The following is a 27,508-nucleotide window of genomic DNA, read 5'->3' on the forward strand; positions in this document are numbered from 1 at the left end:
CTCTTAAACTCCTGAAGGAGCTGTAAGACGCTACACAGTTCTTGTAAAACACATCCTATCCTTAAAACCCAATTGTACACATTAGCTTGAAGAAAAAATAGGGAGTTAGTTGTCTGTGCTCACTTCTAACTACAAATATTTAAATTACATGTGTGATTTTGGTTTTAGGTTTAAATTGAACAAATTGAGGTTCTCTGCCCAGAATTTAAAATTATTTTGAATTTGTCAAAGCCAGGATGTCTTCTTGGTCAACCAATAGAGAACATGACAACAAACATGTCCAAACATATATCTATTTTCTCTTAAGTAAGGTACTGTACAACTGAAAGTCTATGTTTATTTCCAATGACTCCAAACTAAAATATTTTATTCATATTCAGATGCCCCTTCAGGGAAACATAATGACTTACAATGACAGCAACCATCATCCAGTACATTAAAACTGGAAGGGAGAGGGGAAAAAAATAAATGAGGTGCCAAGAAAACTTCATACATCCTTAAGAAAACAAAAGCAAAAGCTGTGTTTTTCAAAGATAAACTTGTATACTGTGCTAGAAACAAGCAAGGCTTTTCATCAGTTCTGAAACAGGAAATCGAAAGCTGCCAAAGGATGCATGAACCACACTTTAGACAAGTAATTTTTCTGTCCAACCATTCTTACACGTATTACTTTAGATGCAGACAAGCTCCTGTACGACATCAATGGGGAGCAGCTTTCTGTTTTCTCACTCCATAAAAATTTATCCTTTTCCAAGTGACAAGTGCTGACCTTTCAATGTACTATGTCTGCTCATGCTTTGCTCCCTTCTACAATCATTTCTAGTAATATACATCAAAAATGACAAGCAGAAATAAGTGTACTACGTGTTCTATGCTGTATAGCTGATGCATAAAGTCTTTGTGATTGCTAATTAGAAAGGATGCTTTAGTGAATTATCATACTTGGTATGCAATTACTGCAAAGCAGCAACGTAAATTAACCTTACAGAACAAGGTGCTCAGAATTGGTGCTGGAGATACACACATTTCCCTTTCCCCAAAACCAGTCAAATCCAATGATAGAAACAATGTACATCTAGCATGGCTTTGTTTTTGTCTTTAAAAGATAATAGAGATTTCTGTAATAGAATTCAAATGCTTGGCCACCCTGCCTCTACTTTCCTAACCTAACTTTTGTTTCTTTTTAATAAGAAAAGGGAAAGTCAGCAAAACAAAATGTCACCATTAAATCATTTCACAGCATTTTGTGTCAGAAATGTAATGGAAAATGTGCACATCATGGGAAAGGTTACTGTTCTTCCAGAACATCTTTTCACTTGGTTCAGGGCTCATCCCTCTACATAACTGTGCAGGCACTACTGATGGTTGTTCTCCCTGGGCTTAATTTGGCAGTTGAAGGATTGTGGCATTTTCAGGAAACCACAGTGCAGTGATTTTAGTGGTTATCCAGCTGAAAGTGATGCTATGATTTAGAATAATTACTCTGTTTATGTGCAATGGTAAAAGTCAGTTACTATACCATATTCCAATGTCAGCTTATACTTTACTGCATATTTCCCTAATATGGTATCACATCAGATCTCAAAGTCAGAATTAGAGGGATTTATTGTTCCTGTTCCTCAACAGTAAGTACACATGCGATACAATAGCATTACTACACTTAGTTTAATTGACTATTCGGGGAGTCAAAAAAAAATAATCCGTTCAGCCAGGTAACCAAAGAACTGCAAATTAATTTATGCTTGACCTTTGCATTGTTACAACCAGTTATATGAAAAAGGGAACAGACACACATTAGTCTCTGCTAACAGCTTTTAGATATTCTTGAAGAAAATATAAGCATTTTTTCTTGCATATCCTTTCCACAGCCTTTCTTCTAAAAACTAAGTGAAGCTACTAGGCCTTCCTCAAGATGAAGTCAGAGACAGGCTTAAAAATTTAGCTGTAACCTTATTCAAGGCAGCATGGCAAAATTCTTAAATTGCATTTTTCTCATCTCCACAAGCCAACAATATCCAAAGAATATTTGTTGTATAGGACAAGATTTCAAAACAAAAAAAAAACAAAACAAAAAAAAAAAAAGGACACTTTAAGGTAAAGAGCAAGTATTAAAAAATCCATTCATGGGTAAATGTTTAGAAAAAAAATCTGAAGAAGGGTAAGATTGTTATAAAGTAATGAAGTGCCACCTGAAACATTCAGTGGTAATGAACTTCTGTCTTAGTATGGAATCTTTGTCTTTGGCATTTTAAATGGCCTGAAGCAAATCAGATACGAAAATTTAATTTCATCGAGATGAGAATGTAAAGGAATCACCAAAGTATAAGTAATAATAACAGTCTCAACTGTTCTAAAGGAGAAGCCAGTTTTATTAGTTGCAAGGGAAAGCAAAATCTGAATCTAGTCTTAGATGTCGTACAGATGAAAAATATTTTAAAATTAATCAAAATAAAGACAAACAAAATTTTAAAAATCATGTAAAAGAAAATAACAAAATTAGTAATAAGGCTGAAAAATTAATGAAAAAATATAATTCTATTTTACAAATTCCTAAGTCTCGTTTACAGAAAAAATAGTACTTTAGTCTAGATTATTCAGTCTGTAACTTCAATGGCCACACCAATATGGAACTAAAGTGACAGTAGACAAAATGAAAAATCTAGTGGACATCAAAAGTATGCTGAAATAAAGGACCAACAAATAAAACCTAAAACTCTATTCTTTTCTCCCCAAAATAAAGACATTCTAGAAAAAGATTAATATTAACTTTCACCATTCTCAAATTATCTATTTAGATGTTATATGCAAATTATTTCAGCTACTTCAAAAGAAAATTCAATAACAAAACCAAATTTCTCCTGTAGCATACACTGCAAAAAAAGCAATCTTTACCAACCATAGCATAACACTGAAGAGGCATTATGACAAGAGCTTTTTTTTCCGTTTTTTGTTGTTTATGTTTTGAGAAGGATGTTCTCCAGTAAGTAGTTCTGAAATATCTTGGGCTATAGAATTATTAAGCTAAAAAGAACAATAATTTCCTATGTACACATAGATTATCTACACCCTCTCGGGTAATAATACTGTATGGAAAATTCTTGATTTAGACCCAAATTAGTAACCAATTGCATGCAACTTTGCTCCATTTATCTACTAATGAAAACTTGTGCTACATGCCATTTTAATCACGTGAAGACTAACTATGGGCAGTGCTGAGAACAGTGACTCAAAATGCTTCAGCTCCCTGTATCTCTAACTGCTTTTCATGTATGGGCTTCCTTGGTAATGTAAAACATACTCTCACATTACTCCAAGACAAAATTGGTTTTGAATAGTGTAGATGAAGTTTTGCACCCAAACCTCCGGTCTACTCTCAAAACTGCACATAGATTAACTGACTACAGATCAAAGACTTGTAAAAGTATTGGGCAACAGTAACAAAGTGAGAAAAAAATACATGTGTAACAGTAAGAATCACTATTTTGCATATTAAGATTTCCTACTCAAATAGTCCACAATTTACATTACGGTTCTGTGGACAGTTACTTACTTCAGAAAACTGAGTGCACAGATGCTCACTTGACACTAATTGTGACAAGTCAAAACCGATGCTTCAACACAGCATTTAAATCGTTATTGTCTCCTGCTGTGGTCTTCTACAATGTTATTATAACACCTGAACGTGAACATTCTCAGGTTACAAATTTCATAAGTATAAATTTCAGTTTCACGGCTTCTGTTGCAATGGCTCAGCTTAATGATGCAAAACAACTGAAGTGATAAAGAATCTGACATTTGTTTTCTGAGCATCCTATACTATGAAATGCTCTGACGCGATAACCTTGCTGCACTGAAAGTGACTGAAGCAGTTTGGCCTGAATGATGGAGTATCTGACACATTCAAATGCCAGCTGAATTGAATTATTTGATGCAAGCTTGATGCCATAAGAAAAAAAATCTTTAGAATGACCACCAAAATAAGAAGCTACTGACCCCATCAAGATAGATATTTCTGCAGCCATAACCTATTACTAGTAACCAGACTGGGAAGTAATTTGATATGTCATCAGCTTCCCCTCTGCCGTCACAGGTAATGTGATTTCATATTCTCTGCATCTTGTTTCATTAAAGTAATTTTAATCTTCTGAAGAGACATCTCACTCAACAACCACTATACCTAAAGAACTCTCTCATTACTTACAGCAAAGATAATTAGGACATTCTCGGCATTGTATTTTTTTATTTTATAAATTCTTCTGAATCCTAGGAGTTGTAGAAGATAAAAAGGTGCAAAGGTCTCTGATGCATGTATTTCCTAAGGTAATCAAAAAATAACATATAAATCCTGAAATACATAGCTGTTTTGGGAACAGATGACAACTGCCAAATATAGCTTCAAGCTGTAACATACAAATCCATGATTGCAGCACAGACTTGATCAGGCAGTTGTAACTGAAGGATAAAGATGGATAACTATATTTTTAAAAATTCTCTGAGCAAAAAAAGGTGAAATACTACTTGTTAGTAGAAAACAAAGTAACCCTGTGGAAAGGATTCCTTGAAACTCTTATTTGCAAGTGGTTATCTTGTTACATACTTCTAAAGCTCATGACACCAGTGCACACGCTTTTCAGATCAGCAAACTTTATGTATCAACACTTAAAACTTCTGACAATTAAAACACCTGAATCAAACATGTACCTGAAGAGTTCATAAACTTCTACTGTTCAGAAAGTTTCTACAGACTAAAGTCTGGAATACAAGAGCTTAAGAGTCACTGGTCTACAATGTAAAAAGATCCAACCTTAAACTTCAAGAAGGTTTGACCGACAGATCACTAAACAGTCCAGAAAATAACCTGAAGAAAGACATTAGGGGGCTGCACACACACACATTTCCCTCCACCACTCCCCCCCCCAATCACCAGGTACGAGGACACTAATAAACCTTGCCAAATATCACAATAATACTCCAACACGACTTTAGAACTTTCACAAAACTGAAAAGAGGCAAACATGCACTTTTTATTCCATTCTAGTTACTCAAAAAAATTACACTTCTTCACAATGTTGTAACAGGAAATGTCATTAAATACCAAAAAAATGGGAAATTCACAGAAATTGTACCTTTTTCCTAGGGGGAAAAGAAAAATAATTAATCCTTTGCTGTATCTGCGCTTGATCAGAAAGCACAGATCAGAAAGGCAGAATAACCTTTCATCCAATTTCTTCTCTTTTTCAAAATGAAGGCTCAATGCTAAGCTTTACACAAAAATAACATCAGAAGGTTCTGTGCATATTTCCCAGCCCGGCTTTCCTAAATCTGATAATGTAGAATTGAATGGAAACAAGTCTTTTAATCATGGCAGTATCTCCAAAATTTCAGTTTTGGGTCACTCCTACATAGACTACCTCTAAGTTAGTTCCATCAAGTTCATAGAGTATCAAGAATCAAACCAGAGACGGAACACAAAAATCAGTATCCAAAGACATGAGCTTCTATTCTTTAAGTGGTTTAAATTTCCGTAAGAGTTAACCAGCGAAACAATCAGAGGAAAAAAAAAAATCTTCAATTCAGATTCTGCTGTCTCATTTCAGTAAAATAATAGACAAATGTACTGAAAAAATCCTTTAGGTACCAGGTAAATAGAATGGTTCCCAATTAACAGAAAAGTTCAAGAGTCTGCCATGGACTTTTTGCAATAAAATTTCAAACGTTGCAGGCACATGTAGCTTTAGGCAGCCAGGTAGCCCAAATGTGAAAGTGCCCAGCACCCTGCTTCTAGAGAAGCCCTGAATGACAGCAGTGTGAGTCTTGCTACCAAACCTATGCCTGACTTTTAGGTATTTTGCAAGAGTTTCACAATGCCTACAAGTTGGTTTTTTTTTAATGTCTGCCCTAGCACATGAATTTACTGAAAATGAAAAATCTGTAGTATTTTATGGTAAAATGCAATGCAGGATAGGTAACTCAGTTTGAATAGAGTCCTCTGTAAACAAAAATGTTCCTTTGTCATTATATGTATTTATCCTGCTATCTACCATAAAAAGAAGCACTTTTTAGAAGGCAATAAAATGAGGTAAATGACAGAAAAAATGATCTAACAGGTAACAAGCAATTAGTAAAGTTAACACGCAGAATTAATCCCTCTAAATCATATAGCAGAAATAAACTACACAACTGAATGTTAAGTTTCCTTTCATTCAAGTAGTTCATTCCAATAAAATAATGCATTTGTAATCCTCTGTAAAACGTAAGATTGTTGCAAATTGTGGCTGAATGAATTAACATTTACTTGTGATTAATCTCTACATTAGCAGACTTAAACTTCTAAAACTACTGTAAATCATAGGCTTTCAATTACTATGATGGATTGGAATTTTGTTGCAGTGCATTTAAAGTAATCAATAATTAATGCGCTTGTTCTGGAATAAACTTCAGTTTATGCAGAGCTTCAAAACTAGCAGCTAATAGATAAGGAAGAAATCCTTCACTTGAAGGCTGTCAAGCCCCTCTGCATGGAAATGTAAGAAACAAAACCACGAAGATGAACCTATACAAGACAAATGCAATTAAGGAAATATGGCGCGTAAGTTTCAGAGAGAAAATTTCCAGAGGATTCTGAAGCGCCTGTCTAGAACATACTTCCTGTCAAAACCAGAATTAAAGTAGATCACTTTGTGCAGCTAAGGACTCACTCCTTTATACACTATAAATTATTATCCTTGGCCTTCCAGTACCTAAAGGGGGCCTAGAGGAGAGCTGGGGAAGGACTTTTTACTAGGGCATGGAGTGAGAGGACAAGGGGGAATGGCTATAAACTGGAAGAGGGCAGGTTTAGATTAAACATCAGGAAGAAGTTTTTCACTTTGAGGGTGGTAAGGCACTGGAACAGGTTGCCCAGAGAGGCTGTTGAGGCCCCATCCCTGGAGGTGTTCAAGGCCAGGCTGGATGTGGCCTTGGGCAACCTGGTCTAGTGGGAAGTGTCCCTGCCCACGGCAGGCAGGTTAGAACTAGATGATCTTCAAGGTCCCTTCCAACCTAAACCATTCTATGATTCCATGATCCTGAATTTGATTCATACATTTGTAGAACCAGAATTACAGATGTTGCATACATACATTTTAAAGATTTTCAGCTGTAGTATGATTTGGTGACTCAAAGTTATTACAAACCTTATAGTCAATTTTACTCAAGACTTTTTTTCTTTAGTTAGTACGACGCTGCATATGTTTTCTTCTTTCTCCCTTCCTAATCCTCACCTTCCCCTTTCAGGCCTGCCTTAATACAGTTATTGCACATGCTTGAAATGTGAGACTTAGTATATTGAGAAAAATAAATACTTTCACAATTGCTTATTTCCTAGTAAACATCTGCATTAAAAATAAATACTACATACACGCTTAATTATTTGCTTTGCAGCTTTACGGTTTTTGAATACTTTATAACCAGCATTCAAACGTATGTTTTCAAAAAATCCTATTCCATATTTTTTCAATATGACTTTAGTCTCCGTAATGCTCAAGTAATATGAAATAATAATTTTGCCTCAGTTGCTGCAAATCAAACCAAATGGAAAGTTCCAACTAAACTGACAATAAAGCATAAAAATTCAATAAACACACACACACACAAAAGGTATTACTATATGCTTGCTCTAAATTGTGAGATGAAGAAATCTAACGGTTTTTCAGAGATTTCTTTAACCTGGTCAAATATGATTTTGTCCATACATAAACGATATTTTAATTTTACTCTGCTTTTCTCAAATCTAGTACTAAGATATCAATTTTATCTACTGCACTATGTTTCTAAATATTACCCAAGCATATCTTAAAGGCAACAACTGAAGCTATGACGTTATTTCGTTTAATAGAAGCAGTTGAGAGCTGGATTATTTTTTTAGCAGAAGCCACTTCTTCAGAAGTGAAGTCATTTAGAAGCCTTCCCTTGGAAGTTTTTAAACTAGATTAGCCTGTGGATTCTTCTTTAAAAAACTGTTCTACATATTAAAATAAAATACACAATTCATCTTTTTTTTTGTTTTTTTACCAAAACGGAATAGACAGTAATACTGTGCAAGAAGCACTTTGTGTGTACAGTGGTATAATCACGTACTTCCTACAATGTACGGTGCAAGATGGAGCGCGAGGTTTACCTATTACATATTGAGCCACATGAAATATACTTCCTTATCCATGTTTCTACTAAATATGGTTAAGTTCTAAAGGGAACTATTAGGGAGATATTTTTAAAGATTTGCATTAGTGAGTTATGGCCTCAGAAAGAAAAAGGACATACTTATGAATCAAGCAATTCCTTTGAAAGGTCTATCATTTTAAGTGATTCATGCAAGACTGTAATAAAGCACTCAGGAAACCTATTAAATGTCTAAACTATATGCAACTTTAAATGATTCACAAAATGAAACAAATGAAAAGCATTATTACGGAAATGTTTTCTAAACCAAACAGTGGAGGTCACCTCTAAAAACAAATATATACTTTAAAATTATTTTCTGAGTTTGATAGAAAGAAAATTTACACGAAGCTTTAGAAACTCCATTTCAAAATATCCCTTCAATTTCAAGCAAATATTTACAATATTTGATTACTCCTTAAGATTGGGCAGTATATTGTTATATGTATCCTCTGATTTTGCAACACTTTAGCTTCAAGCGCACCTTATAACTCCTTTCACTGAACTCTTACCTCTTTGAAAAAGTGCTGTGTCTCCATGCTTTACATCAAACCTATCTGCGTCAAATATAAAATATTAAAAGCGTTCCATATTTTACTACTATTAATCTCAAAACTTAATTACAGGTCATTTGACTAAAAAGATATTCACAATCCAAACTTTTCCCTAATTACAGATACAGTTTCCTTACTATTCTTTATAATGTAACAGATCAGACTTTGCCTCATTTGAGTAAACGTTTCTAATTAACTTTTCCCTGTTCGACTAATCTTGTAAATCTTGACTGTGCCCCTCACTAATCTTGTAAAAGATAAAAACTGCAGAAGTATTCAGTTCAATAAAACTTACACAGACGTATATAAAAGAATTTATAAAATAAATTGGCAGTAAATTCTGAAAAAAAGAAGTGTATCACAAAGGATCACAAGACTGATCCTTTTTTGTGGACAAAACCACAAAACCTAAACTTTCAGTTCTAGTGCATGCTACTATACTGAAACAGTCTACCTATAGAATCTGACAACAGTGATTAAAAAAGCACTGTCTTGGTATGTCTATGATATTTACACATGTCAACTATGAGCACATAAAAAAGTAGGGAACATGTCAATATGTTTTAGACAAAAGCTAATAATTAAAGATATTCTAACCTTAATCACTTTTCTGGTACAAAATTTTAGTCACTAAGGCAAACCAGCCAATTAATGAACCATTATAATTTATCAGAATGAAACGTGATTTTTTAGGAACAATTTTAAATTCTTTCACAGGCAATTATTTGAAGAGTTTAAACCATATGAACAACAGGTTAAGTAAAGACATTGCACATATAACAAATAATCCCTCAGCAATCCAATGCTGCACACAAGCACCTAAAATGGAGATTAAAAAAAATGAATCTCCATTAGTCAAACCGTAGTAACTAGTTAAATAATTAAATTTTTTTTTTTATTCCAGATTCAATACTCTGCTGCATTCTTTGAAGAAATAACTGGTTATCTTCCTGTAATCCTTACCCAGTTAGCCACCCCAAAGTGAGAGCGCCACATAAATTTTAGAAAAAACTAAAATTTTTAAAAGCAGATTGTTCAAGAGTCATATAATGACTCCTGTTTGCAGTAACACACAGCAGGAAAAGCTAGGTCGCCCATCAAGATTATTCCTTAAATCTGCAGTTTCAGCAGTTGCGTATTTCCATTTAACTTAGTGATCAACTTTCACATTCAGAAAAATATTGTCTATAACCTCCCCACAAACCTTCATTTTCTTAGTTGCAGATGGGTAGGAAAGGGTGAAAATAAAATCCAGTAATTACAAAATATTTGTTAAGAGTAAAGATGATGACAAAGATCAGTAGTTTTCTGAGAAAGTCTTGGCTTTAATAACAGACACTGCCAAACAAAATGGATATTGAAAAAAACTTTTGTTGTCCCTCCTAAACATCTCTTGCTTACAAGGAGCCCTACGAACTTGCATTAAAAATAACATTCTATTTCTACTACCACGAAGGAGTCCTGTATGATGGTACAGGCAGGAGAAAAAAAGCAGTGCAGGCAGAAGGTCGCTCCTCTTACTTTGTGAGAACTTAAAAGAAAAACAGATTCTGAAAACTTTCTTTGACATAGCAATGATCTGTGAATCATCTCCCTACAGAGTTCTGGCTGCATAGCAGAAAGGTTATCTGGTAGCTAGTATCTTATTACAGACCCTGAATTTACTCTCATCAAAAGAAATACAGCTTTAAGAACCAAAAAATACCAAAAAGAAAAAATGTTACTAAATACTTTACTATCATTTAGTAATTATCAAAAATAAACCTCCACAGCACTTTAGAAGAAGTGGTCACCTAACTTGGATAGAATGGCAGCTATTTACAGGAATTACCTGAAGAAAACCGAGTTTAAAATACATAATCTCTTTTAAAAACTAATATGAAAATAAGGCAGAATATTTAAGAAAATATTTTTCAGAAAATTATGAGCAAAGGATTAGAACATAAGAATCTCTTTTTGTCCTCCCATGAAGGATTACTATTCTGTTTCCAAGCCTAATTATGAGGATGGTTTATGAGAGAAATTGTTGGGTTTGGGCATGTGGTACATTTATGTGGCCCTATTACTACTACATTTTTTTCATCTAGTAAACAAGACATACCACTAGTTTTCCACCATATTTTAAACTGCAACTTAAATATACAGTTCTTCATGGCATTTCCTCACCTCCTACTTTATGTCCTCAAATGTAGTATTTAACACTTCTAGAAAAAGCCTGAAGAAGAAAACCAATTCACTGCCTTTTTCACAGTAAAGCACAGCACATGTTGTTTCCAGGATTCCCTCCCACAACAAAATGCATCTTTTATTTCTTGCAAACACTAGGGCTGAAGAAAGCCCTTTATCTTGTCCTGGGCAGTTAACTGTTGCCATCAGCTCTCATTGGTACAACTGTATCAGCAATCACTGTAACATCCCACCTCTATTTCCCAGCCTGGTACTGAGCAGGATCTAGGAGTACCTCGCAGAAGTAGCTTGTCTATGTATGAGCAAGTCACACAGTTACCAAGGAGCTCATACAGGCACTCTGCCTCCAATTTGGAAATAAAAATACAATCTGGCACACAACCCTTGAAATTGTATCAACTTCTACAGTAAATCATATGCTGTGATTGATACTAAAATCAGCTATTCTGAATAGAAGACATCTGTACCTGGGACACATCCTGATTCTAAAGCTATGTGTTGTTTGCATATATCATTGATTCTAACTTTTCTCATAACTCTGGTTCCTTCAAATTAAAAGATGTATTTTGGAATAATCCTTCCAGTTAAAAACAACAGTTATATCTGAGCTAACGAGGAGATCTTGTCCAGAAGAATCTAGTTGAAGCGTACAGGACCTAAATACAACACTATTTTTTATCTGAACTTATTATGAGATCATTTTAATGAAAGCTCAGTAGATTCAATTAAAATCCCATTTCTGGTTGCTAAGCTCCATTATTCTTCTTTCAAGAACTGTGAGCAGTTTCTACAGCTTCTCAAAGAGGCCACAATGCCAGCTATACAGTCAAAATCAGCGGAAGTTGTGGTCAACATTAGCTATTCAATGGCACCTATTCTACACTTTAATTAGATTTCTGCACCTACTAAAACACCATTCAGCAGACTATTTTTTTTCACTTCTGTTTCAGATGAGAAACATGACTATCAAGCCCTTTCATGATCTGCATTAATGGAGGTAGCATTAATACATTTTTAAAAACACAAATTCCTCATAATCCACATTTCAGCTCATAAAAGTGTTAATGATGCTAATTTAACTACTTTTAGGATGCTCCTGTAGCTTTAATATCATTAAATTGCTGGTTTGTTTATCTTTCTGACCTGCTCTAAAACACTGACAATTCACCCTAACAAGAGAAAATTAATTCTCTTGTGTTAGAAAACAGATTATCTTGGTTATTTACATCTTAATCCACAGTGTAAATGTGTCAGGCAGGTCAATAAGTGAATCAAGTCAATATTTCTGATGCAATGTTTCCCCTAAATAAGTTTTTGTTTGGTTTTGGGTTTGGTATTTTTTGTGGGTTTTTTTAAAAGCAAATTTTCTTTGTTATAATCGCGATGATGAAGTGGCAAAGATGGAACTTTAAGTCCTCATAAGGTCAGAGCATCAAACCTACCTGACTAGATTTTCATTGTCTCCAGTCCCTTTGCAGGTAGCACATTCAGTCCTTAAATCCTCCGACTTGGGCTTCTTTTGTAGAACAGACTGTCGTTGTCTTCTTTCTCTGGGAATCCGTTCCTGGCATAGCAGAAGGCAAAAGAAAGGAATGGGGGGAAAGGAGGGAAGGAAAGCAAATATTTGCAATTATAGCACTGGAAGTAACACTTCAGCCCAAAGTTTAATTTTTTGTGAAAGTGTTAAAACAAACAAACAAAACACTATATTCCAACCTCAGGTTTTTCTTCTTCAGGCACAAAGCTTCGTTTTCGTCCTCTAGTTCTCTAGAAAAAAATATATTTAAAATTCAGTATTAGGTAAAAGAATGTTTTTACTATTTATCTATTATTCATAACAACAACAAAAACATACCACAGGATATAATTTAAAGCCCTAACTACAGAACCAGTGCAAGACGACTACAATAACAGATGTTAGAACAACAGCCTAAGATTCTGGATATAAATCTACAGAAGCAGCCAAAAAGTAAACATAAATAAGTTTGTTGACCTGAGCGTGCAGAGTCTTATTCGAAAAGACTGCTGCTAGAATTACAAATCTCTTGCAGACTTTGCGCACACTACCCAATATTAAAGCGCGTAATTTGAATATTGATATGAACAGTATATGACAGTAAATTCTTTGAGCACTTAGAATGGCTCTATTTCTAAGCCAAGTGATTGAATTAAAAAAAAAAAACATTACAAAATTTCATCAAAACAGAAACAGAAAATATTTCTTATAGCTTTTGAGGAGTAAGCAAGAACTAAAGCTTTCAAATTGAAGTTTAATATAATGGGTATATGGCAGATGCTCATAAAGCTGTAGCATATACCAACTGGTACATAACAGACTGAACGGGCAATACAAAAAGTGGAAATTATCTCAGTATTGTAGTTGGCCCAAATATCTAAACACCAACAGTGTCAAGGAAAAGAGGTTTACATGACCTGTGACAACAAACACCAAAGGTTTACAAGCAGCTCTAAGTAACTACACACAATACACAGGAGTCCATTTTCAGTCACTACGTTTTAATCTCTGAAATAGCAACATTATAACCTGCATGCATTAAATAACTGTCATAAGTTGACAATATCACACTCTCCTCCTTGCTTAACAAGGAAAGAAAATTAAAAGACAGGCGGAAGGAAATGAAAAACATCTGAGACTATTCCACTAACCCACAATGTCTGATAATTTGACACTAATAAAATAAACAAACTTTAAAATGCCTGTTTTTCTGGTAGGAAATCATCATCTTAGGATATCATTTGTCATACAATAAAACATATTGCCTACTTTATGGTTTCTTAGAACTTTTAGTGTACATCTCAGAAAAAAGTAAAAACCCAGCTGATCAAAGAAATCTTAAACCAGTTGAGAATCACAAGCAGCCAAACCCAATTCCGAAGCAGCTGGTAACATCACAGAATCATAGAAGGGTTTAGGTTGGAAAGGACCTTGAAGATCATCGAGTTCCAACCCCCCTGACATAGACACGTTTCATGTTTCTCCTGTTTGGGGCCCTCTTTGAAGGGGATTTATACTAGTTTGAAATTAAGACTGTTCACTATTTTAAACTGTTTTACACACTGAAATATAGTTATACTCTAAATAAACCTGCCACTTGACCACATCTATACCTTTCTACCTACACAGATTTTGATCTGCACATATTAATAGCACCTTGTTTGGGAAGGTATTTTTTTTTTAGGCAAGAGTTAACTCTGTAGTAGAACGGAATGTAGTAGAATGGAAAACATTAGCCTATTTTGTGCCTCTTCAGAATACTTTAATTACCATTGAGATTCTCTTTCACATTTCCCTAAAGATGATTTATAAAAATTGTAAAACCTTATCTATTTAATACATATCAATATTTACTATACATTTAATAATACATAATTGTATACATTTAAAAATACGTAATTGAGGTGTTCCACCTTCCACAAGGCACACACTAGACAGGTAGGTAGTCGAGTCCGGAAGAACTGATTTATTACAGGTAACTGAATTTATCATTGTACTATTAGAGGTATTAATGTAACGTGGGCTACATGTCAACCACATGTTACACAACCCAAGGTCACAAATTAAAACTAGACCAAAAAAAGTCTGATCAGACATCAGCACATTAACTGCCAATTTTACTACTTTCTATCTCTGGCATTAGTCCTAAGAACACTTCAGACTTTGCCAATTTTAAGCCATGTAGGCCCTGTTGAATGCAGCGAAAAGCAGTAGGTGTAAAGGTGCATGTCAATATACGGTGTTACGGTCTTCATTCTCCATGTTTAAGCAGCAAGAGACAATAAGGCATGCTTTGTACAATCAGAGTAATGCCATCTTGAAAACTGACATATAATTTGGTAATATAGGTAACAATGAAATTATTTTTTACCCTAAGTGGAAAAGATTACAAGTTAATAACTATGTTTTTAAGAAGTGATGAATCATATTTAAACTTCAGCAAAATGGAGATACAAGATTTATAAATAATTTAGTCACCTTTGTCAAGAAAATGTTGGTTTTCATGTGTCTGCTATATAATGTGATGTATGTGACAAGGAATGTCACATTAAATCATACTTGGATTATGCTTCCATTAGATTTCTAAACCTTCAAACATACTTGAATCTGTTTGACAACCACTAGAAAACAAACATTAAAATCAGCACCTTTGACATACACATTTGTAGGATATTTTATATGCTTTCTAAGTAACAGAATTTCACATTAATGTTTTTCCAAACCTATTTCCACACTTAAACATATTTGCAATGCTAACTTTTGCTCAGAATATTATGCTATTGCCAGCATTCACAATGGAAAATAACATCAGATTCACAATTGAAAACTGCATATTCTGTGATTCTCAACAATAGCCTTCCAGTAATTTGGCATTTGCAATTTTACATATGTTTTCACTAAATTTACCTTACAGGTTCACAGAAAAGAATCCGATAAACCTGGATTACTTTGTCCAGTATTCTTCATTGCTGCTTGCCTCAAAGTACTGTATTTACATTTTAAAATGCTTTGAATAATTTCTTAATGGGCTCAGAATCAGAACATCAGAGATTATAAACATCAAATATTAGACCTGCATGTACTTGCCATAAACAATTTAAAATTTAAGATTTTTTATAAAAGAAAAGCTTAAAGGAACAGTGTTGTTATGTATATCCAATGGTAAATACTACAACTGAGATAAACTTGTTCACATTCAGAACTTATTTGGAAACAGACATGTTAATGCAGTACAAGCTGCATATGAAGGCAGTGATTTTTTTAATCAAAACACTTGGCAATTCAAAACTGTAGAGATACCGTCAATTCAGGACTTGTCTTTATCATAAAATGGAGCAAGCCAGTTTTGTGAAATTTATTCCCACATTTCCAAAGCGCTCAAACAATAAGTCAGGAAAGCAAAAACTCATGTTATCAGCACCCACACAAAATCCCCAGTAATGCCAATACTATTCCAGCAGGTTTTTTATTTCACTGCAAAAGGTATATATGCTCTAAAATATCTACCATTTGGAACGGACAACTCAGTGCGGAACAAAACACAGCTAGATCTGGATTAGACAGATGCAACTCATACACGGCAACTGCCACAATATGTCACTTTAGGACAGGAATAAAAAAAAATACTAAACAATGGAATGTGGTTCAAAGTATGTAAATAATATGTATATGTAAATAACATGCAAAAATATGTAACTATAAAATTTTCTATATGTAGAAGTAAAAGACTTCAGTAAAAAATTATTTCAAATGTTTACATTTAATGACAGCTGATTGGCAAGTCTTTGATTGTGTCTCATGTGCAAGTTCTATACTTGCACAACTCTGGAATTCATTCAACGTGCACTCAAGTAAGATATGTGTGCTATGTACTCAGATGCTTTCCTGCTATTAGCAGGAGGATTGCAGCCACTGAGCTTTAGGTCCCACAGCATCAATAGAATCACCATGCAGGTGCCTACATTCTGTTTGCTGCACAGGCACCTTAAGATTCCTGAGGCAAATATATTATATGCCTACAGCTAAGGGCTGACCCTGTACAACCTTAACTACCCTGGAAAAATCAGACAAACCGATGCGAAAGTCATAACCATGACACACAAGGCAGATACTATTTTTCATTTCATATCCTTTCACAATTAGGACCTTTAAATAATAAAAATAAATAAATAAATAAATACCAAAAACCAGACAAACTAGTCAAATTTGACTTCCTAATGCTATACCATAATAAACCTATTCCTCTCCTTCTCCGGTGACTTCTTAACCTCTCCTTCTCTACTACGTTCAAACCATGTCTCCCCACCATAACACCAAGTTCTCCTGTGTTCCTCAACTAAAGTGAGGACACACAAGGACAAGTTCCAAACCATACGTGTTCTACACTGGACAGCAAGAGACCAAACGCAAAGGATAACCGAGCTCATAACTAAAACCTCTTCAGTACTCAGCACTCATCCTTCCCATCCAGCTGCTCTAAAAAATACCCAAGAACTTAGTTACGTTAGCTGTACATACTTTTTATTAAATCTTGCCATAACAGGTCAACAAGTTACTACAGGCAATGCTACTAGAATGGTTAAGGCAACTGCATAACTTATTTTTGTTAGATAAATTAAATTTTTGTTAGATAATTTAAAAGGTGTAATTTTTTGAAACAAAGAAACAGTCAAAACATCTAGCTGCTGCGTCACAAAGAACATACCTTACACCTAATAGAAACGGAAGAGAAAAATAAAGTCTTATTTCATTAGCAATACATCCCAAAATAATCTGAGCAGGCCAAAAAAGATCAATGAATTAAGATGCAAGCATAAAATGGAAGTATTTTTAAACAAGAACAAACAAACAAAAGAATCAATGAAAAAGTTAAAAATAATAAAACACAAAAATAGATTAAATTCTTCCTATGAGTCATTTTTAGCATAACATTTTAAGGGGAAAAAACCATGACGATATGTTAGCAAACTGACTTCTAATTAAACTCCTTAAAATCCCCTAAGATGATGTTCCTGAAGTAACGAGACTGAGCCATTTGATTCAACCAAATCATCGAGGTGAAAGCAAGCCATTTTTTCCAAGAATATCTTACTAAGGTTTAACCTTCACAGCAATCTTAATGCCCTCCCTCAGAAAAGAGTAATGCTCCGGGTACATGAAACCTAAAGATTAACAACATCCTTTTTGGTCTTTACTTCAAAGCTTATCATCTGTGGAAGCTGGAGAACCACCCCACAGTATTAAAGCATACACCATTCCTCTGAGTTGTTTCATTAACTTCTGACTTCGTATTCAAAATTCGGAAAAACACAACCCTACCTCTTGCCTCTCCAAGGTTTTAAAAGTTGGCACAAAACATTACAAGACTACCTACAGAGAAACAGTGACAGACATGGGATGCAAACAGTTATCAAACCTGAAAAGGACGAGCAGAAGAAAAAACGCCAACATTTGTTTGCCCCTGTCTAATCTAATTTGTAATGATCTAAGCTGACAGTTTCTAAAATATTCCATAAAATATACAGTATTTTATAATATATAATGTAAGTAATACAGTTAAGAAAGAATGTTAGAAAATGCCTCTAAAAAAAAAAAAGAAGAAGACATTAGGAGAACTAGGGCATACCTTCCCATAGCAAAGGGAAAGATAAATAAAAAATGGGTCTCTTTCAGCCATCGTGTTTTGTGTCACAAAAGGATCCATCTGTTCTGTGGAGTGTTCTACTGTTATGGTGCAGAAACTTGTATCAGCTCAGGCAATTAAAAGAATCAGGACATAAATGGCTGAAAAACATAATACTGACATAGAAAATGAATAATGAATGATGAAGAAATAAATGATATGTGGATCAAATGTATGTGTGATTTGGGGTTACATATTTGGAAATCAGTAGAAGTGTGGGGATTCCAACCCATGGAAGGAAATAGTGTACTCAAGACACTTAAAAAAAAAAAATGTCCAAAATGGAATGAAAAATGTTGAGGGAAAATGTGATCAACAACGGAATCAAACTGTCAACCCAAAAGTGAGAGAAAAAGAAACACTGAAGTGGGAGTCTCTATTTTGGACTTGGAAAAGCTAGAAGTGAATGCTTAAATTTCACATTCAAGTTGTTTATAAGCAACTCAGTGACAACTGGACAACAATTGAAAGCAGATGTAAAACAAAAAAGATTAGGTAACGCAGGGACTGTAAGATTTTGAATATTCTCAGAAAAATAAATTCCACACTTGAGACAAATGAAAGACATCTACAAAGGACAAATAAAGCCTATGAGGAATCCTACACTCTTTGAAAGGAAACAGACTGTTGCAAAACAGCAAAGGAAAAAAGGAAGCACAGCCAAGCCGCAAAAGCAGCAGTCTGTTCGCCATCACTCACAGATGCAACAAGTTGATATTTTAGTTTCCGAGTGTGAATGCAGAATGATGAACACAACAGAATGGGTGCCCATGTGACCCAAAACCACCGTGGCTGTCACCAACCACATTGTTATGCCTCTGGAAGACACATGCTTTAAACCATTTCGTCCAAAGACAGCAATAGAAGGCAGAACATTCTTTTGGAGCAGTTTTGCTTTGTTGGTTGGAAGAAAAGGAAAATCAACATGATCCAGAACTCGTCAACTGGCCAAAAGGGGGGAGGCATTTCTCACGAGTCATAAGTATATGCTCCAGTTAAATACTGAGTATTTACTGAAGTGCTCCTGGAGGATAAAAATTTATACTGTCACCTATTTAACTTCTCCTTCTACACAAGAAGATATACAGGAGTTATCAGTAGTACAAGGAAATGGAAAAAGAATACAAAATACTGAAAGCATCTGTGGTCAGTGGCAATGGTTCAAGTCCAACCCCCACAAAGTGAACTAGCGTGGTCTGGATTTGGTCTTGCTCAGTCCTCTGTTTTTCAGAAAAATCAATGGTGTTTTCTGCATGGCAATTTCAAAAAGTTATTCGAGAAAGCGAATTCAAACCCAAGAGGGGTTAGAGCACAATGATGTTTAACAAAACTTAAGAGATTCCCAGTCATTTGAAAAAGCCATACTAATTTTGCTAACTGTTTCAAACATCACAGTAGAAAGCACTGCTCCCAGTTTCTCCTCTGCTTAATGTGTTAACTGCTTAGAATTTCTTTCAATTTTTTGGACACACACACATAAAGAGGCCCCGCACACCTGCTTATGCCGTTGCATCTGTGTAAATTCAGGGGTTTCACTACGTTAGGGTGTACTGCTTCTGCTAATAGACAGGAAAAATGATCCTTATTATGCTGGCGCTTCTATACCTCTTGCATGCCACAGAAACAATACTGTCATATACATAGAGCTCTTTTTTTGGCACTGAGTTTCTGATACCGCAAAAAGTGCTGGCACCACGAAGAAGTATTACTCTTCTTCGTAAAGGTGAGCACAGGAAATTCAGTCAGTACTCCAAGTGCTCCTGGAGTTTGGGGGCACATGATATCATTAGGAAGATGAGCATTTTCATTTGAGAATTTCATATAAATAGTTCAAAACTAGGCACACATGTCACATTAAGACATATTAAATTACTAAGGACACACCTGACTCAAAACCATTGGTACTATGATAATTTCTTTATTGTGTAAAAAGTCTGTAAACACCATTTTGTGCTGTAGTTGATAGAGGGCCAAATGTATAGAACTTAATATGCTTTGATTTTTGTAGATCTGTAAATCTCACACAACTTCTCTGAAATAGCACATATTCGATTTTTGTTTCCCTGACCTGCAGCTACAGTGACTGTTCCCAAAAGACACGTAGCTACATGAAACACACAGCGAAGAGGGCCAGTATAAGATTACAACCATGTTTTAATTCAGATTCCTATCTAAATTCTTTAGGCATTTTCATTTTTACCTTATGTCAACTTATAGTTGACACACTAATATTAATGATATTCTTCCACAGTTTTACCTTTTATCAAACTATGGTTCAGTGATACATATCACACGTATCAAAAACTTTCTAAGCCTAACCCTCTCACTCATGCAGCCTTCAACATATACTTGTTAATGAGAATCTAAAGACAAGAAAATAACAGAAATCAGTAAATATTAGAATGCTATGGAATCATTCCAAACAAAGAGGTCATGGCAAGGAGTTATTTCATTACTACAGAACAGAAGATGACTTCAATATGAAACATCAAGGAGAGGAGAGCAATCTCAGAAAACAGAACTGGAAAAATTCCACTACTACCAAAAAAGTAACCTAATGAAATCACTGTGAGAACAATCAAGAGCATGTATAAAGCGAAATATAGAATTTTCAAAAGCCTGAGAAAAAAACCCAAACACTCAGGTTAAAAGCAAAGATAATATGACCTCTCTCATGTTAAAAACAAACCATTACCATTTTGCTAAGATAGCAATTTTTAATCCATGATGTCACCCAATCCTTATTAAGAGTTCAATGTTATAAACATTCTTTGCCAATGAAAAAGTTACAATCAAGCCAGTTGCAGAAAAATCCCTTTGACTTCCTTTGCTTTGTTAAAAGGCAGAAAAAACACTTTATTAATGGCACCACACAGGCATAAAATTATTTTAAATAAAGGTAAGGACAGCTATATAGACACCAGGTGGCACACTCGCTCAATACAGATCAAAGTGAATACCTTAAATGGTACATATCACTACTATTCAAAATATAACTCTGAAACAATTATTTAATTTTCCAGAAAGCTGGCAGTAATAAAAAGGGAACTGCCATACAAAAAGAAGCAGCAATAAATCAAAATATGATTATAAAGAGAAACAAGTGGACCATGAAGCTTAATTACACCAAATTACAATTTTATTTTTTTTTTTTTTAGTTTCCATTCTCTTGAGAACTGTAATTTTCTAGAAAAGCAAAAATTTTACAGTGTTCCTGCTGTACTATCACTGAATCCGGCAATTAACTCGAAAGTACTGTTTCTAAGACTAAAACATATAACAGAATTTGAGAACTAGCAGGATTGCTCTCTATATAACATTCTCTTTATAACATTCATTTCCTCCAAAGCACACACATCTGGAGAACTAAGATGGAAGTGGGAGGGAAAAAAGGCCAGAAAAAGTCAGTTTGCAGATGTTACTAAAACAACAGATTCCTTTCTGGAAAACTGAACTTAAATGCAGTTATTTGAAGAAGTATAGATATGTTAGTTACCTTTACTTAGGGATATCAATATTTACACCGTTGAAATACCATTTGGAACATGTCCATCTCTTCATGCCTTTGCTACATCCAAAAGAAGTGATATTTCACCTACAGGATTTTTTCCCCTGCCTTCTTAAAAAACAAACCAACTAAACAAACAAAACAATCCCCAAAAAACAAGAAAAAAAAAAGCAAAAATTTTTATATACTCCATATGCTTCAAGCACTGTGAAAAAGCTGCATTGATCTATCTTACTTCCCTCCTTTCTAAATTTGACCTCAAGCCAAAAGAAAGTCCTATACTATCGTGTATCCAGGTATTTGTCAGGCTGATTGGTCTAGTTTTTATGTCTCTATTGACACGTCATAGACTCAGTTGAGCTTTTACGTTCAGTGATGAAGAAAAAAAATAATTTTACAATGCTCTTTATAACGAAAACTAAGTTTCAGAAAGCTGAGTAACTCCTGATTATTCTTTTCTAGAGCATTAATGTTCAGTCGACAACAATTTCTTTTAAGTGGAATACGTCAAAAACACTACTATTAGATAAATACTTTAAAAGGTCTTCCAGGTACTTATTTAGAAGTCATATTTAAATGAGTTGACCAATGTTAATTAAAATGTCAACTGATAAGTATCGATAAGTATTTAAAAATCATCTGCTGTTTTTATGAAGCTCTGATATAAATTGGAATTGATATTCTGTTTTCCTCCTGTAGTCATTTTTTGACCAAAACTTGTATCTATGACATCACATAATTAAGTCACACAATAGATGTTTGGAAACCACTTTGGTGGAAAAGCTTCAATTAAATACAAGATAGCAGTCCTGTTTATCTTTTAATACACTTAGTAAGAAAAAAATAATCACTCGTCTGCTATCTTTTCCTATTTGAAACAAAAGCAAGAAATAATAATCTATTCCAAACAACAGTAGTTATTTGTAAAACAAAATCAGTATACAGGACATCTCCCTGCGCTAAAAACAGTTTGTAGGAGCTTTGTCAGTATTTTTTTTATTATTATTATTTTCCAAAACTAATCTACTTAGACTATAGCCCCTCAGGCACAGATTTGTTTTCTTCCATGTTCCAAAGAACAAACAGCATAGTGTTGGCTAATAATTCTTTCCCCAAAACACAGACTTCTTACTGCCAAACAGAAAAATCACTGCCTGTGCATTTGGATTTTATACAATGTAATTATAGAAAAAAGCTATCAGATTTTCAGGGTTTAGATAACAAAAAGTAAGTTTTGTATCAGAAGATCAGAAGGTTTTATTTAAATCCCTCAAAAAACTATTCAGTTCCTAAAATGCCTTTACAAAAAGCCTTTTTTTCACCTTTGTAATACTGGGTAGATGCTTCCTTTTCAATAAAAAGGAAACAAAAATGGAATTTGCACACAAAAAAAACCATACCACCCTCTAATACGCTTATTAAGGGTACCAGGATCTGACAGCATTTGTTGAAGGATGGAATATTCAACAACACAAACACTAATTAACTTCAAAAGATACACCAGAATTATGAGAAAAAGCATCCCCTATCACCTCTTCCAGCACACAGCTGGCCCCAGCTGCGCAATATTGCTTTAGAAGATGTGCATGTATGTGACATTTCTTACAGAAACTCCATTACACTTCCAGACAACAGCACATACAGTAGGTAAAGCATCGTTCATGAAATTTTAAAGTAAAGAAATTCACTGAAATATACTTAAGAGAATTTTTTTCAAGGGACAGAAGAACACTTACTTTGCAAAGCAAAGATATGACACAATTTTTTATTTTAGCAATGACATCTCAGGTAAACAATAACCCGTGGGCTCTTTTTTACTCTAGGACAGCAAATGAAGTTGGAGATTTGTTAAAAGCTGGTTTTGATAAACATGAATCATCTCATAAAGGCCCTGAAAAACTGAACATACATCGCTGAGTAGATGAAAAGCATTAATCTCTTGGCTTACTGCTGTAAAGCACTATCCCTATCTCTTTAAAGATTTTTTCCAAATAAACTATTGTACGCTTTTAATCTTTGCTACAGAAATATCCAATATGAAAAAAATGTACAGTTCTGAAAAGAAAATGTTAAAAAACATCTTCTGGTTTTTAACAAATATTAAAAAGTTTATATACATCTGGTTTACCCAGATTAGCTACTGATTCCTATTAGCTATTAATTTCTCTGAAATTAACTAGCAGCAGAAACAATTTGTGAAGCTTATACAAGTATGAAATTGGAATTACAAAGATTGCAGATTTTGAATAAAGCTAGTTTAAAGAGTTATGCACTGAAATTCAGGAAATTGTTTAAAAGATCACTACATGTGGCTTGAAATGTATAAGCATAAACAATGAATTAAAATCTGTCCACAGGTACAGACCTTACACAACAGATCAAAGCACAAAGGCCTAATGTCTTGTCTATTTACATTAATTTATACTTTGTATAGACCCTGACTCAGAGTAAAATTCTGATACACTTAAATTTACCTTTGTGCATTTCAGTAGCTTCTCCAACATGGTCTTTCTTAGGAAGTTTAAAATCAGAAAGGTCTTCTTGTAAACTTTAGTTACATTTTAATGTACAATATGATAGGTGCTCTCTCCAAAACAATGCAGTCCAAATGGCTGGATCTTCTCTCTGTCCTCCCACTTTCTTTGAAACAGCTGCTCTTCTCAATATAAATATCCTCCAAAGTATTTGAAAGCTAAGAGTTGGAAATACTAGAGAGCACTCACAGGGTTGTTTTAAAAAGCTTATACAGCATTAGGACGCAAAATACTGCCCTGACACACAGTTCACGTAGAGAACTGTACAAGGGAGAAGTACTGTCCTGACTCCAGAATAACTTGCTTCAGTCTTACTTCTCCCACACTTCCAAATTATAGAACGAAACTGAGTCTCCAATACCATGTAGACCACGACACAGGTCTCTGGCCATCATTGTTCTGATGTAAGATTAGGCTGAATTAAGATTTGAACAATGTAGTCCGTAGGAAAAAAAACTAAGTTTTCATTAAACGGTCTCACCTTTCTCTCAATGGGTTGGAAAATGAGTATTCCTCACAGCTCTTCCCAGTCAGTAATTAGTTATAACCCAAGATTTTTGCACAAGCAGACCGAAGATATGAAGAGAAGGCACCTCAATCAAAACAATGTAGAGCATCCCACTCTCAATCTCTGCTCAGAGTATCCTGACACACATGCAAGGCTAAGTACTTAAACTTAAGATAAGAAAAACCTAAAAAGAACTGTTAAGTTCATAGAGGAAAAGAAGGAGGAGAAATAGCATGGGTAGCAGAAGTTAAAATTAGATGTCATTATTATTTCTTGCAATAATGAAAAACAAAGGAAATTGTAAGGTTACATTTAAAGTAGAAAAAAAAACACCACTATTTTCTTGAAAAAACAATTTACCCCCGGAAAAGAAAATCCACAACATCAGTGAATTCAGGTGCTTTGAAGGATAATAAAAAGAAATTAAAAAAAAAATAATTGCAGGACTTAAGTACAACATCCATAATTAGACTGGATGAAAAACAATGGTAAAATTACAAATACTTATAAAAGAGTGTTTTACTCTTCATAGTACACCCCAAGTAGACAGAAATTAGAAAAAAAAAATTACTACAAATAAGGAAAAAAGTGATTTTTCATGAAAGCGGGTATCCTTCATCATCTCTGAAATCCATGTTCCCAAATAGGAGCTGCAGAACAAGCTTATCACAAAATATCAATACTGAAAATACAATCTAACATGATTTTTTTTTTTTTATATAGTTAACATACAGGCTTAGTTAATCATATGTGTTTGTATATAACGTCTTACAGATACCAGCTGTTATTGTCACCAGTAACACCCAATGCAACTTTATCAAAATAAAATATTAGGGCTTACCCACAATTTCTGTCAACAAAGTAATGAAGAGTTAACTATGATAAACCACTACAATGAAATCCAAACATGTAACTTGCATTCTGTTCTCTTAGGTATGTGGCAAAAAAACTTCAATTATATCAATTCAAGGTAAATTTATGCAACACAAATGGAAATTCCCTTAAAAGCAACAGACAGACAATTCAACAGTCTTATAATTGCACTTGTTGATTATAACTGTAAGCAAGGATGATTACACACTGTTAGCTAAACAGGTTGCCAATTCCTTCCAAAGTAAAACTAGATTGGCTAAAAACATGCACAGAGATACAAAGTACACTGAGAAGAGAGGACTGTGAAGTAAGTATTTTTTCAAATTGTTATTTTTTTCTTCTTTATTTTAAACTATTTTAAAGGATTTGAGCAGTGAGTACACAAAGGACAGAACAAGGATCTGGTCATCGTTGTTGAAATGCACCACATAGGTGTTCTCTGTATAGTAAGATTCAACTTCATAAGAGAAATTGTTAAAAGGTCAGTTCCCCCGCCCCTAATATACAGACAGTCCCAGACCTAATGAATTTTAAAGTATTCTCTTCCAAAAAAAAACAGAACAAACAAGTAACAAAAACTAACAGAAACTTTCCTGGGTTCATAGCAAAGGTGAGTAGGAATCACATACTGCGAGGAAGTTTCTCTAAGTCTTCAGAGACAAATCTTAATTTTGTTATACAGCCTAAGTGAAAGAGTTGAAACAAAGGAATTCATCCTAGTTCAGAGAAAGAAATCCAACAAGCGTCAAGGGTGTGAACCTTCTCTTCCATAGTTAAGTAGAAGACAGTAGGAAATAAAAATAAAAAAACAACCAAACCAAAACCCTACAGCCTGTCAGCTGTGGGAAAGCTAGAAGAGTGGAGATAACTTCGACAGAAGAGTCCTGCCAAGGGCAGCAAAGATGTCATCTTGCAAATCTGTATGTTGTAGAAAAGCAGAGAACTGGAAAGAACTGAAAGAAAGCCTTAAAATTCAAGCACAGTAACAAAGTCATTCTTAGACTGGTAGCAGTAATTTTTCCACAGTGCAATGCTGTACCGTGTCAGCATACCAGTCCACTCAAAGTAAATTTGGTCTATATTACATACTACAATGCGTGTAGATATGCTCTCTAACATGCGAGGTGCCAAAACATCAATGCAGCACATCAGTGTCATGGTTTGAGAGGAACACTTCAGAGCAATCAGACTTCTCTCCATTTAGCACAGAAGCGGTTTGGCAGTTATTACATGGGCATTAGAACAAACCAGTCTTTTCTTGCTATGGATTTCTGTACAATGCCTTATGTCACTCTTTTGTCTATTACTACTATGAATGCCTTTCGGCAATACTTTTAGTTCTCTTTAGTCCCATAATCATGAATCCCCACCCCCTAATACCACTACAACAGGTATAAAAAGAGGGAAGAGAGAGAACGAAAGAACGAAAGAAAATGCAAGAGGAGATGCTAAGGGTTCAGTAAGCAAGAACAGCAGGTAAGTCATCTTTCTGTGTGAACAGCAGCATGATGACAGTCAGTTCAATCTACCCAGACAGCAGTAAGAACCTATGTGTTCTTACACATAGGGAAGAAGAGAACTTGCCTTCAATGAGGAAAGGAAAGAAAAAAAGAAACCTCTCTGCCCTACAGAGAGGTTCTCAGTTATTCACAAAATTTAATTTTGGATTACTCACACTCCTAATAGTTTGAGCTAAATTAATCAGTTTGGTTTGAGTCACCCTTAAAGTTCTTCTTAGTCACAGCCCAGGAAATGGAAGCCATTAGGAAAATCAAAGCTGTGGCCCAAAGAGTCCAAACATATCGAAATGTAATTAAAGTAAACATTTAAGGTTAGCTCAGGGAAATACTTGCTTAATCTTATCAGTGTATACTGAGAAGAGTTAAGTATGGTATTTGCCAGCACAAGCATAAAAAGTCTGGAAAGCTCTGTGAGGAAAATAAAGT

At 34.5% G+C, this 27,508-nt stretch overlaps 1 protein-coding gene across 1 annotated transcript in view; it reads right to left on the reverse strand.

The window, feature by feature from the left end:
- The window catches only part of PHF14 (PHD finger protein 14), a 169,667-nt gene that overhangs the window by 83,563 nt on the left and 58,596 nt on the right, over positions 1-27,508 (reverse strand). The window contains 2 exon segments of the mRNA XM_009895355.1: positions 12,383-12,504; positions 12,657-12,707. Of these exon segments, the coding sequence (XP_009893657.1) occupies positions 12,383-12,504; positions 12,657-12,707 (173 nt within the window).

Source organism: Charadrius vociferus, unplaced genomic scaffold (assembly GCF_000708025.1).
Source record: "Charadrius vociferus isolate BGI_N301 unplaced genomic scaffold, ASM70802v2 scaffold31, whole genome shotgun sequence".
Taxonomy (NCBI): domain Eukaryota; kingdom Metazoa; phylum Chordata; class Aves; order Charadriiformes; family Charadriidae; genus Charadrius; species Charadrius vociferus.